Source organism: Symphalangus syndactylus, chromosome 8 (assembly GCF_028878055.3).
Source record: "Symphalangus syndactylus isolate Jambi chromosome 8, NHGRI_mSymSyn1-v2.1_pri, whole genome shotgun sequence".
NCBI classification, from domain to species: domain Eukaryota; kingdom Metazoa; phylum Chordata; class Mammalia; order Primates; family Hylobatidae; genus Symphalangus; species Symphalangus syndactylus.
This window is the reverse complement of record NC_072430.2, coordinates 47,547,925-47,561,317: the sequence shown is the minus strand read 5'-3', so window position 1 is coordinate 47,561,317 and position 13,393 is coordinate 47,547,925. Positions and strand designations below refer to the sequence as shown.

The 13,393-nt window shown below is 40.9% G+C and overlaps 1 protein-coding gene across 5 annotated transcripts in view; it reads left to right on the top strand.

Moving 5' to 3' along the window:
* SLC39A9 (solute carrier family 39 member 9) overlaps positions 1 to 11,732 on the top strand; it is a 73,203-nt gene extending 61,471 nt beyond the window's left edge. For 4 of the 5 annotated variants that reach the window (XM_055289023.2, XM_055289018.2, XM_055289021.2 and 1 more), the window contains 4 exons: positions 2,573 to 2,641; positions 4,163 to 4,248; positions 5,079 to 5,213; positions 7,694 to 11,732. In XM_055289023.2, coding sequence (XP_055144998.2) covers positions 2,573 to 2,641; positions 4,163 to 4,248; positions 5,079 to 5,213; positions 7,694 to 7,924 — 521 coding nt within the window. In that variant the 3' untranslated portion in view covers positions 7,925 to 11,732. The remainder of the gene's footprint in view (positions 1 to 2,572; positions 2,642 to 4,162; positions 4,249 to 5,078; positions 5,214 to 7,693) is intronic. The other variant, XM_055289019.2, reaches the window with a different exon arrangement.
* Positions 11,733 to 13,393: the final 1,661 nt, after the last annotated feature.

Genomic DNA, 13,393 nt, shown 5'->3' with positions numbered 1-13,393 from the left:
AGATGGGAGGGAGAATCACTTCAGTTCGAGGCTGCAGTGAGCTGTGATCGCACCACTTCACTCCAGCCTGGGCAACAGAGCAAGACTCTGTCTCTAAAAAAATAAAAATAAAATGTGTGGGCGCAGTAGTGCCCTGTAATCCTATACAGAGAATTAAATGTAACTTGTGTTCCTTTATTATTATTCCTGTTTTATCTCTGAAGTCATTGTTTTTGCTGGCTTTCATGTGTGATGACCTGATTTTACCTATTTTCTGCAGAGTTTTATGTATTATAAAATATCAATAAAAGTGTATTTATTAAATTTATGCTAAACTGCAGTCTTTATAGGTTTATAAAAACTTTCTAATTTTAAAGCCTCTAATTGTTTAAGATCCTAAGTATAACTGGATGATAAGGCTTTGTATAAAAAAAGGCTAGAGCCAGCTTGCACATAGTGTAATTTGACTGTTCCTTCCAGTTCAGGGTAGCGTTGAGCTATTTGCTGGCTCAGAGTGATTAGGGTCTTTAGCTTCCCTTCTCTGCAGTGTTTTAATAGGAAAATATCATTTATTAATAAGAGGTAATATCTTACTTTACTTGTATACTTTTTCCATTGTAAACCCCTTCCTTTTGTATGCTGGACTCCTAAGAAGATTAAATCCCCTGTAACTTACTTGACTGATGTTCATCTGTCATTTTACCTGGCATTCTGATGTCCCTATCTTTTAACTTTATTTACTTGTATGTTTCCTACAATAGCAGTAACATCTTTATTTAATACACATAAATGCTTTTTTTACTCTTCAGCAAGGATTTATTAAGTAACTATTGGGTGCCTAGTGCTGTGCTACATTCTGTCAGACATGTTAAAGGAAAAGAGAGGTAGAAAATTTAATGCTTTAGCATTTACAGTCCATCTGGGGATAGAAAACATTCAAGTGAAAATGGCTGTGTATATCTGAGGTGGTGTATAGAGGAACCTTTGAAGACTGCCCATATAGATCACTAGGTCTAGGCAAGGGGAGAGTTGCTTTGAGCTGGAATCAATTTTTTAAATTTTTTTTTTTATTTTTAATTTTTCTTGGGACAAGGTCTTGCTCTGTCACCCGAGCTGGAGTCCAGTGGCATGAGCATAACTTGTTGCAGCCTTAAACTCCTAGGCACAAGTGATCCTTCCACCTTAACCTCTTAGATATCTGGGACTACAGGCATGCACCACCACACTGGGCTAAATTTTAAAAATTTTGTAGAGATAGGATCTTGTGATGTTGCCCAGGCTGGTCTCAAACTCCTGGCCTCAAGTGATCCTTCCCCCTCGACCTCACAGACTGCTGAGGTTACAGGCATGAGCCACCATGCTTAGTCTTCAATTTTTTATTCTTTCTTGAGGGAAGTGGTTCTGTAGTTAGACTTTGATTGATGTCCCAGTTTTGGGTTAACAAGCTGAGAAGTTCAGTATGTGCCAAGAATTACAGGTGAGGAGACTTGGGGAAAGGAGAATAAGAAGGTTTTGTTTGATGTTGTTAAGCAAACTGGTTTAACTAGGCTAGACATTGAGAAATAAGTTGGAACTAGTTGATGAAGGGCTTAAGAACCTACCTAATATAGCAGTTTGCCCTGAATTTGAAAAGCAGCAGATTCTTAAATGGTAACTGACACATCAGAAGGGTGGTGGGTTTTTTTGTTTGTTTGTTTTTGAGACGGAGTTTCACTCTTGTTGCCCAGGCTGGAGGGCAATGGCACAATCTCGGCTCATTGCAACCTCTGCCTCCTGGGTTCAAGCAATTCTCCTGCCTCAGCTCCCAAGTAGCTGAGATTACAGGCGCCCGCCACCACACTCAGCTAATTTTTGTATTTTTTAGTAGAAACGGGGTTTCACCATGTTGGTCAGGCTGGTCTCGAACTCCTGACCTCAGGTGATCCACCTGCCTCGGCCTCCCAAAGTGCTGGAATTACAGGTGTGAGCCACTGTGCCCGGCCAACGGTGGTGGTTTCAAAAGATGAATTTGACACGGATGTGTAAGATGAATTATATTAGGGAAAAACGAGAGTAGGGAACCTGATGCTAATTTAGGTTTGAGTGATGAAAATTTAGGTTAGGGTGATGGCAATAAAAATGTGACAGATGTTAGAATGAAGATAAAGTTGCAGGATGCTAAGGAAGAGATAGACAATGACAGTTAGATTGGTCTGGAAAGAAATTATCAGAGGCCATAGAGCACTTTCCTTGGAATAGTAGAGGAAGAGGATTAAGGAATAGGAGGAAGTTGGGGCTGTTGGGGGTTACACACTTCAGTGATTTTTCTATTAAGGTAAGGCCGAGTCAAATGAAGAGTTCTCTCTTGGCCACCTCTTCAGGACAGGGAAATCTTCTAAGGGTTTGAAGCAGAAAGAAAAAAGATAGTGGCTGGGTGCGGTGGCTCACACCTATAATCTCAACACTTTGGGAGGGTGAGGCGGGTGGATCATTGGAGGTCAGGAGTTTGAGACCAGCCTGGCCAACATTAGTGAAATTCTTTCACCTCCAGACCAACGTTTGAACAGTTTCTGTCTCACATAGCTTAACGCTGTCTTTCTCATTTTCACTTTAGATCCAGAAGCATCAAGGTCTAGCAATTCCAAAATCACCACCACGCTGGGTCTGGTCGTCCATGCTGCAGGTAGGGTTGGATTGCAGTGGAACTTCTTTGTTTTCTGTCACACAGGGGAGACCTTAGTGTTTATATTTCAGGGACTGTCCTCAATGAATGCTCTTGGACTGGCCTTTGAGGAAAAGGTTTCTTAATGAAGTCCTCCAACACAAGCACAAGCCTGGTGTGCTCAGTGTCAGGGGTTTGCAAGCTAAGAATGGTTTCTATACTTTTTAATGGTTTAAAAAAAAAGAGAGAGAGAGAGGAACATACTGTAGCACATGAGAATTATATAATTCAAATTAAGGAAGTTTTATTGGAACACAGCCTTGCCCATGTATTTATGTATTGTTTGTGACAGTGAATTTGATTAGGGAAAAATGAGAGTAGGGAACCTATTGCTGATTTAGGTTTGTTTGAGTGATGAAAATTTAGGTTAGGGCGATGGCAATAAAAAATGGAGAAAGGCAAATGTGACTGATGTTAGAATGAAGATAAAGTTGCAGGAGGCTGAGGAAGAGATAGACAATGACAATGATCCATCTCTTTTGTTTTTGTGCAACAGTGGCAGAATTGAACAGTTGCAAGAGACCAAATAACTGCAAAGCCTGAAATATTTACTGTCTAGCTCTTAAGAAGAAGTTTGCTCTTTTCATTCTTGGCTCTAGAATGTCATCTGGAAAAGAGCCTTGGCACTTTTGTCCTGAACAGCTCTGTTACCAGTTTATATGCAAAGCACCAGTTTAAGCAGAAGTGGTATGCAGTGGAATGCAGAGGTCTCAGCATTGCTGTCAGGGTACACTGTAGAATCATAACCCAAACCTAGTCCTAGTAATAGAATTCTATCAGTGGCAAAGAAAGGCATGTGAAAGGTGGTACACTGTTACCGTGCCCTTTCTAAGTATAATATGCTTTTCTAACAAATTTCATTCATTCAACCAGTGTTTACTCATTAAGTAGTAATCATCTATATAGAGTTCTAGTATCTTTATTTTATTTATTTCTTTTTTTCTTTTTTTGAGACGGAGTCTCACTCTGTCGCCCAGGCTGGAGTGCAGTGGCGCAATCTCGGCTCACTGCAAGCTCCACCTCTCGGGTTTAAGCGATCCTTCTGCGTCAGCCTCCCGAGTAGCTGGGACTATTTTGTTTCTTTGCCTATAAGATTAAGAGATGCTTCTTTTGAAATTCTTCTTTGGTATTTCCCTTGTTACAATTTGATTAGCTAATCAATGGATTTTTGATTAGTTGGAAAATTGAATGTCAGTTTTCCAATAACAACAACAGCAACCAAAATAACTAACATTGAATACTCTGGGCCAGATGCTGTGCTCTTTACATTATCTCATTTAATCCTCAGGAAAACTCTAAGAAATACATACTTTATTGAACACATTTTAAAGATAAGGCTGGCATGTAGAAAGGTTAAGTAACCTTACTAGATCCAGCTGGACCTGACTGTAAAGCTCATACACTCAACCACTACACTGTTGTTGTTGTTGTTGTTGTTGTTGTTGTTTATAGTATTTTATGTTTCCTTGTTTCCAAATATAGCTGATGGTGTTGCTTTGGGAGCAGCAGCGTCTACTTCACAGACTAGTGTCCAGTTAATTGTGTTTGTGGCAATCATGCTACATAAGGTAAGCAACATTTTGGTGTAAGGTTTGGTATTGAGTGTATTCATAATTAAAATTTCTCATGGTCCTTAATGTTTTTTCTGGAATGGGAACATTTTCTTTGTTTCATAATTGCTATGCATTTTGGAAAATTGAATAAATCTGTTCATAGCTTCTTGTTCCCATTTTCTTAAGCTTTTCCTTGAGGGGTTTCAATTTTTTTGTGTAGGCATATACACAAATTGTCAAATTCTCGTCAGATTTTTATATTTCATAGTAATAATTTCTGTTCAAAAGTATTTTTCTTGACTGTTTCTCTTTTTTACTATCCAAGAAACACACAAATAGGATCTTTTCTTGGCTTAGAACATTAATTCCTAAGAGGCATAGCTCAGCATTGGTACTCTGCCTGGTTTTGTTTTGTTTTGTTTTGTTTTTCTTGTGGGTTTTTTTGTTTGTTTGTTTTTGAGATGGAGTTTGCTCTTGTCACCCAGGCTGGAGTGCAATGGTGTGATCTCGGCTCACTGCAACCTCCGCCTCCTGGGTTCAAGCGATTCTCCTGTCTCAGCCTCCCAAGTAGCTGGGATTACAGGGGCCCACCACGACACATTTTTGTATTTTTAGTAGAGACGGGGTTTCGCCATGTTGACCAGGTTGGTCTCGAACTCCTGACCTTAGGTGATCCACCCACCTCGACCTCCCAAAGTGCTAGGATTACAGGCGTGAGCCACTGTGCCTGGCCTTTTGTGAGTTTTTCTTTGTATGAGACATCATAGTCAAATGGCATGTACTACTTGATGTAGAAGCAGTCCATACTTCTAGAATGATAATAAGAGATGATTTTTTATTTCCAGGCACCAGCTGCTTTTGGACTGGTTTCCTTCTTGATGCATGCTGGCTTAGAGCGGAATCGAATCAGAAAGCACTTGCTGGTCTTTGCACTGGCAGCACCAGTTATGTCCATGGTGACATACTTAGGACTGAGTAAGGTAAGCTAATCTATTCCCAGCTATCTAAACCAGTGTCTTGTGATCTCTTAGAACTTACGGTCTCTTAGATTGAATTTTTCCAATACATTACTCTCTCAAACTAAAGAGAAAATTAGGAGTAAAAACTGTACAGGGTAAATATCTTAATTCCAATTTGTCCTCTTTGTATTAGCATTTTCTTATTCATTTAATTGAAAACTTCTTCCCTATCAATCAGTTCCAAGAATATTTGCATAAATATGATAGCCCTTCAATATTTAAAATAGTATAACTTAACCAGCCATGCTAGTTTCATTTGACAGATATCTAATAAGTCAAATCTGTCCATATTTAATGTGAGGTAGACACATGAAGCGTGAGTAACAAGCCACATAGCTGCTTTGAGAAGAGCAGCAGCTGGGCAGAGATTGCTGTCAAGAGTTTAAAAAACTGACATTGATTACTGAAGTAATAGAGTAATCTTTTAAAGGGAACAACATACTGCTCACTGAAAGAAGAGAAGGCTTTTCAGGTAAATGGAAAGGGTTTTTATAACACACTGTTAGCAACTAAGATCAACAAACCCTTGCTTAACAGGAACTTAGCCATTCTTGGTCTCATTTTTCACATGTTCCTCCTCTTCTCCCAGCTCTCATGTCCCCAGATAGTAACTGTACAGTTCTTTCTATTGAATACTTTGTACCGAACATAGCTTCAGACCTGAGGTAACATGTGCTCTTCTGTCTCCAAGCTGGACCTTCCCATGCCTTATAATCCTGTCTATAGCTCTTAGCAACAACCCTCCACATTTTACCCAAATGTCAACTGGCAGGCAACTGGAGGAAAATCTTAGAAGCAAACTGACTCAGGGCCAGTTGATGGGAACTGCTTTCGCCAGCACCCTCTCTAAAGGCCATTGATTCTTCTGAGCATCAGTCAATTCAGTATTTGGCAGTAAAACCCATATTAATAGGAACATGTGAAAAATGAGATAAAGAATGGCTAAGTTCCTGTTAAGCAAGGTTTGTTGATCTTAGTTGCTGAGAGTGTGTTATAAAAACCCTTTGCATTTACCTGAAGAGCCTTCTCTTCTTTCAGTGAGCAGTATGTTGTTCCCTTTAACAGATTACTCTATTTCTTCAGTAATCAATGTCAGTTTTTTAACCTTTTGACAGGAAGGTACTGATAATTCTGGAGACATGGAGTTACTTGCTGCATCTATGGCATGTCCTTTTCTTAAAATTTTAATTAATTGTCCTAGTCCATAGGTCCACTTTTTTAACAGAAAAGGTTGAAATTAGTTTTATAAAGATTAGCTTATGAGATATATATATATATATATACACACACATTTTTTTTTTCTCCTTTGAGACGGAATCTTGCCTGTCACCCAGGCTGGAGTACAATGGCGCAATCTCGGCTCACTGCAACCTCTGCCTCCCGGGTTCAGACGATTCTCCTGCCCCAGCTTCCCGAGTAGCTGGGATTACAGGTGCCCGCCACCATGCCCGGCTAATTTTTGTATTTTTAGTAGAGACAGGGTTTCACCATGTTGGCCAGGCTGGTCTCGAACTCCTGACTTCGTGCTCTGCCCACCCCGGCCTCCCAAAGTGCTGGGATTATAGGCGTGAGCCACCACGCCTGGCCGCTTAAGAGATATTTCTAAGCTCTATGAGGGCAACTACTGCATCTTGATTACCACTGTATCTCAAGCACCTGGCCCAGAGCCTGGTGCATAGAGGATGCTTGTTAAATATTAGTAAGATAAATAAATTCATGTCTGAAATTTAATATCTGCAATAATATGTTGTTGATTCTATCTCAAGAATAATACAAGCCAAACCTGTTGAACCAGCACTTAAAGTTCGTTTTAAAAGGCAATTGTGAGCCAGGAGCAGTGGCGCACACCTGTAGTCCCAGCTACTTGGGGAGCTGAGACAGGAGGATTGCTTGAGCCCAGGAGTTCCAGGCTGTAGTGTGTTATGATTGTGCCTATGAATAGCCACTCAACTCCAGCCTGGGCGACGTAGCGAGACCTCATCTCTAAAGACACAGTCGATGAATGGATGGACAGAATGGTGGAACTGTGGTGAATATAGTTAATAATAGTGTGTGGTACATTTCAAAATTGCTAAGAGTAAATTTCAGATGTTCTCACTACAAAATATGATAAATATTTGAGATAACAGATGTTAGTTTTATTTCATTATTCCACATTTTATTCATGAATCATGCCGCTTTATACCCTATAAATATATATAATTATAATTTGTTGATTTACAATAAATTTTTTAAAAAATCGATTGCATACATCACTGATATTCTTAAACCCTTATTTGGAAGCTTCCCATGAATAACTTAAAATTACTGTGTTCTCTAGATGTCCCCAGTGTCCTAGACAGCACCAGTTAAGAATAGTGAGTGTTTTTTAATTGGGACTTCTTCCTGACCCTGAATTTTACTTGACTTAGTTTTTCCTCTTTCTCTCTTCTAATTCACAGAGCAGTAAAGAAGCCCTTTCAGAGGTGAACGCCACGGGAGTGGCCATGCTTTTCTCTGCTGGGACATTTCTTTATGTTGCCACAGTACATGTCCTCCCTGAGGTGGGCGGAATAGGGCACAGCCACAAGCCCGATGCCACGGGAGGGAGAGGCCTCAGCCGCCTGGAGGTGGCAGCCCTGGTTCTGGGTTGCCTCATTCCCCTCATCCTGTCAGTAGGACACCAGCATTAAATGTTCAAGGTCCAGCCTTGGTCCAGGGCCGTTTGCCATCCAGTGAGAACAGCTGGCGTGTGACAGCCACTCACTTCCTCAGTCTCTTGTCTCGCCTTGCGCATCTCCACATGTATTCCTAGAGTCCAGAGGGGAGGTGAGGTTAAAACCTGAGTAATGGAAAAGCTTTTAGAGTAGAAACACATTTACATTGCAGTTAGCTATAGACATCCCATTGTGTTATCTTTTAAAAGGCCCTTGACATTTTGAGTTTTAATGTTTCTCTTAACCCTATTCTCAGGGAAGATGGAATTTCGTTTTAAGGAAAAGAGGAGAACTTCATACTCAAAATGAAATAGTGATTGTGAAAATACAGTGTTCTGTAATTAAGCTGTGTCTCTTTCTTCTTAGTTTAGACGCTCTACCACTTTATCCATTGATTTTTAACATGGTTCCCACCATGTAAGACTGGTGCTTTAGCATCTATGCCACATGCCTTGATGGAAGGTCATAGCACCCACTCACTTAGATGCTAAAGGTGATTCTAGTTAATTTGGGATTAGGGTCAGGAAAATGACAGCAAGACACTTTGAAAGCTCACTTTATACTCAAAAGAGATATCCGTTGAAAGGGGATGTCTAGAGGGACTTAAACAGCTCCTTTGGCACGTGCCTCTCTGAATCCAGCCTGCCATTCCATCAAATGGAGCAGGAGAGGTGGGAGGAGCCTCTAAAGAGATGACTGGTATTTTGTAGCATTCCTTATCAAGTTCTCCATTGCGGAATACCTGTCTCCACATTCCTAGAGAGGAGCCAAGTTCTAGTAGCGTCAGTTCTAGGCTATCCTTCAAGAACAGTCAGATCACAAGTATCTTTGGAAATTAAGGGATATTAAATTTTAAGTGATTTTTGGGTGGTTATTGATATCTTTGTAGTAGCCTTTCGTAAAAGACTACCAAAATGTATGGTTGTCTGTTTTTTGTTGTTTTTTTCCTTTTTTTTTTTTTTCTAAGTATTTCTCTTAGCAGATCAGCAATCCCTCTAGGGACCTAAATACTAGGTCAGCGTAGGGGACACTGTGTCTTCTCACATAACCACCTGTAGCAAGATGGATCATAAATGAGAAGTGTTTGCCTGTTGATTTAAAGCTTATTGGAATCATGTCTCTTGTCTCTTCGTCTTTTCTTTGCTTTTCTCCTAACTTTTCCCTCTAGCCTCTCCTCCCCACAATTTGCTGCTTACTGCTGGTGTTAATATTTGTGTGAGATGAATTCTTATCAGGACAACCACTTCTCGAACTGTGATAATGAAGATAATAATATCTTTATTCTTTATCCCCCTTCAAAGAAATTACCTTTGTGTCAAATGCCGCTTTGTTGAGCCCTTAAAATACCACCTCCTCATGTGTAAATTGACACAATCACTAATATTCTGGTAATTTAAACAATTGAGATAGGAAAAGTGTTTAACAAACTAGGATAATTTTTTTTTCATATTTGCCAAAATTTTTGTAAACCCTGTCTTGTCAAATAAGTGTATAATATTGTATTATTAATTTATTTTTACTTTCTATACCATTTCAAAACACATTACACTAAGGGGGAACCAAGACTAGTTTCTTCAGGACAGTGGACGTAGTAGTTTGTAAAAACATTTTCTATGACGCATAAGCCAGCATGCCTGTGATTTATTTCCTTCATGAATTTGTCACTGGATCAGCAGCTGTGGAAATAAAGCTTGTGAGCCCTCTGCTGGCCACAGTGAGGAAAGTAGCACAAATAGGATACAGTTGTAAGTAGTCACTGGCAACAATTGCATACAATTTTACCACCAAGAGAAGGTATGGTATGGAAAGTCCAAATGACTTCCTTGATTGGATGTTAACAGCTGACTTGTGTGAGACTTGAGGTTTCATCTGGTCCTTCCAAACTATATGGTTGCCTAGATTCTCTCTGGAAACTGACTTTGTCAAATAAATAGCAGATTGTAGTGTCTGGTTTGGTTTGGACAGTAGTGCTTTCTATCATGTTGTGTGCAATGGTAATTTGTTCTACTGGCCAAAGCCTCTTTCAGCAGTGCCTTGCCATCATGCTTAAAAGTTTGGCTAGTATATCTTGCTGGATAGAGCCTTGAACTCTGGCAAGGATTGAACCATCTGACTTCCAAATTTGCCTTCCCCTCTGGACCTCACTATTAACAAGCAAACCTTTCAGGGCCCTCTTAGCTCTCAGAAGCTATGTATGGGCTTTCCCAGATTTTAAAGCTGCTGCCTCGAGAATTACTCATTTCTCTCCTGGTCAGCAGGCAGAAATAGCCATACTAATCTCATAGGGCTCAAATGCATCTTCAGGCAGCAGGGAACCAAGCAGCGTGGCACAGGCCTTCTTGACTGGAGGAAGAGCTTGCTGGCGTGGTGGGCAGTGTTCCAGGAGAGGCCGTGTCCGTGTTCACTTCTTGGCACATTTCAGTTCCGTTTTCCTCTTGTTTAAAACTGCCTCTTTAGATGTGGATGCCTTAATGCTGTAACACATTTGAAAACATTGGCAATACTTAAGTTGCTGCCATGATTACGGATGGAATTATTGGCTACCAAAGAGATGCAATTGATGATGAAAAGCATGATTCTTCCTTGCATATAACCAAAGTTAATCTTAATTGCAATTTGACTCCGTTTCCTTGGTAGGGATAGACTTTCTTCAGATTCCAAGTGCTCTCTTAAATGGCAAATTAAGTTAAAGAATACTACTGCTCCATTCCCCTCACTTATTCTCCAGCTAATTGCTTGTCAGTTCTCATTTCATGAAAGCAGTGATGTTCCAGGTTTGATTCAGTTTTCCTGTGCACACTGTTGCCAAATTTTTTTTTTAGCAAAGATTCTGCACTGGAACGTAGATAGTTGGAAACAGTACTACCTACCTAGAGGTTATGTGTTTTCTCTTTCTCCCCCCTTTCACCTCTTTCTTTCCCAATTCAAAACAGCCAAGTGAGCCCTGTTCTGGTATTTTGAATCATTAGAGAAAAGAAAGGGAGTGGCTGTTTTGAGTTGTCCTTTCTTTGCAGAAAGGAGAAAATGTGATTTTTTTTTTTTTACCAGCCTACTTCTAAGTGTCACTGCCTGGTTTTTCTCTTTTTCAAGAATTAGAACTAAGAGGACACACCAGCATCGGAGTGTATTAAGCCCCTGAAATACATGGTAGCTAGGGACTGAACACAGGAACTGTATGACAGCAGCACAAACCCCCAAAGGACGTTCCTGCCTTGTGGGCCCCTGAGCCCCTTGGGAGACTGAGAATCATGACCAGATTCATCCAGAACTGCTGCAGTGTTAAGTGAAAATCCTCTGTAGTTGTTCTGCAGAGGAACCTTCCTTCCATTAGAAAATTTCTGCTCAATACAGAATGGTCCACATCACCCAAAGCGCACTGTTGGAGATGCTGTGAAATTAAAACCTCTTTGTACCTGAGACATCTAGATTCACCTCAGGAGACCTGAAGGAGATGTGTAACTTGTGGGAAAGAACTAGACAACCATTTAGGAATTCTCTAGATGTACTCAGCCTAACCCAGTGGCTTCACACAAGGAGATTGGCTTTGATCATTTTTTCTTGTGGCATCTTCCAGCAAGTTAGAAGTCTCATGGGATAAGACTGCAGTTCCCCTGGTTCAGTAGCTGGAACAGTGATTTTAAATGTCCCTTTTTCTGGATCCCTTGTAAACATGAAATCATTCCATGGATGGCTGCCTTATAATTTTGTCTCTTTCCACTTTAATTGTGAATGGTTAAAAAAATGCTGTTTTCTGATATTAAATTTTTATTAGTGCATAACTTAATCTGAGTGGCTCATTACTTATCCTTTTGGCAGTTTGTTTGATGACCAGAATTGACCTGTATTTGAACATCAGAAAAGAGAAGTTGTGATGGATGGTAGAAAGATGTACCTACCACTGGCACATCCTTTAGGGAAGGGAGGGAGAAAGGAGAGAGGGGAAATTAAGGACTTGATAGACCAATCTGCCCTGAAAGACACAAATGCATTGATAATTTTTTTTGCCTTGCTGTTGTTAGCAAATATTATTTATGAAGGTAGCTCTCTCTACTCTCAGAAAAGAGAAAGAGGCAACAGATCCAAACCACAGTGGATTCATTTCAAAGGGCAGAGTTGTTATATGAGTAGATAGATGCTATGAACAACTGACCCTGGAAATTAATTTGATGAGAATCGTGACTTGTGAATTTGATAAATGTTTTTCTCCCTCTGTGGACTTATGGTTAGTCATTAGATTTCAGTAAATACTACTGGCCTACTTTGTGCTGGTTTTCTATATGTATAGTTACATGTATAGCTAGTTACAAAGATTGTGCTCAGGGTGGGCATGGTGGCTCACGCTTGTAATCCCAGCACTTTGGGAGGCCGAAGTGGATGGATCACCTGAGGTCAGGAGTTAGAGACCACCCTGGCCAACATGGTGAAACCCCATCTCTACTGAAAATACAAAAATTAGCTGGGTGTGGTAGGGGGTACCTGTAAATCCCAGCTACTCGGGAGGCTTCCCTGAGATCAAAACACACACACACCTGGGCTTAGCCAAAGGAGCCACCAGTCCTTTTCTGTTTGGTGTCATTTTTATTTTATTTTTTTCCTGCTCACATGATCTGTTTTTTTGTTTGTTTTCTTTTTTTTTTGAGATGGAGTCTCGCTCTGTAGCCCAGGCTGGAGTGCAATGGTGTGATCTCGGCTCACTGCAAGCTCCACCTCCCAGGTTCGTGCCATTCTCCTGTCTCAGCCTCCCAAGTAGCTAGGACTACAGGCACCCGCCACCACGCCCAGCTAATTTTTTGTATTTTTAGTAGAGACGGGGTTTCATTGTGTTAGCCAGGATGATCTTGATCTCCTGACCTCATGATCTGCCCTCCTCAGCCTCCCAAAGTGCTGGGATTACAGGCGTGAGCCACCGTGCCTGGCCTGATCTGTTTTTTAATCTGGGTGCTGGTTACAGGATTATAGCAGGTGAAAAAGCAGTACACATGATTTGTGCTTTTTACCTTATGTCATAGCTCAATAAAAAGTCTTTAAAAGTCAGTGTCACCAGGTGTGATGGTTCACGTCTGTAATCTCAGCCACTTTGAGTGGCTGAGGTGGGAGGATTGCTTGAGCCGAGGAGTTTGAGACCAGCCTGGGCAACATAGTGAGACCCCCATCTCTACAAAAAATTTTAAAAAAAAAATTAGCTGGGGCCAGGCATGGTGGCTCACACCTGTAATCCCAGCACTTTGGGAGGCCGAGGTGGGTGGGTCGTGAGGTCAGGAGATTGAGACCATCCTGGCTAACATGGTGAAACCCCGTCTCTACTAAAAATACAAAAAATTAGCTGGGCATGGTGGCGGGCGCCTGTAGTCCCAGCTACTCGGGAGGCCGAGGCAGGAGAATGGCGTGAACCCAGGAGGCGGAGTTTGCAGTGAACCGAGATCACGCCACTGCACTCCAGCCTGG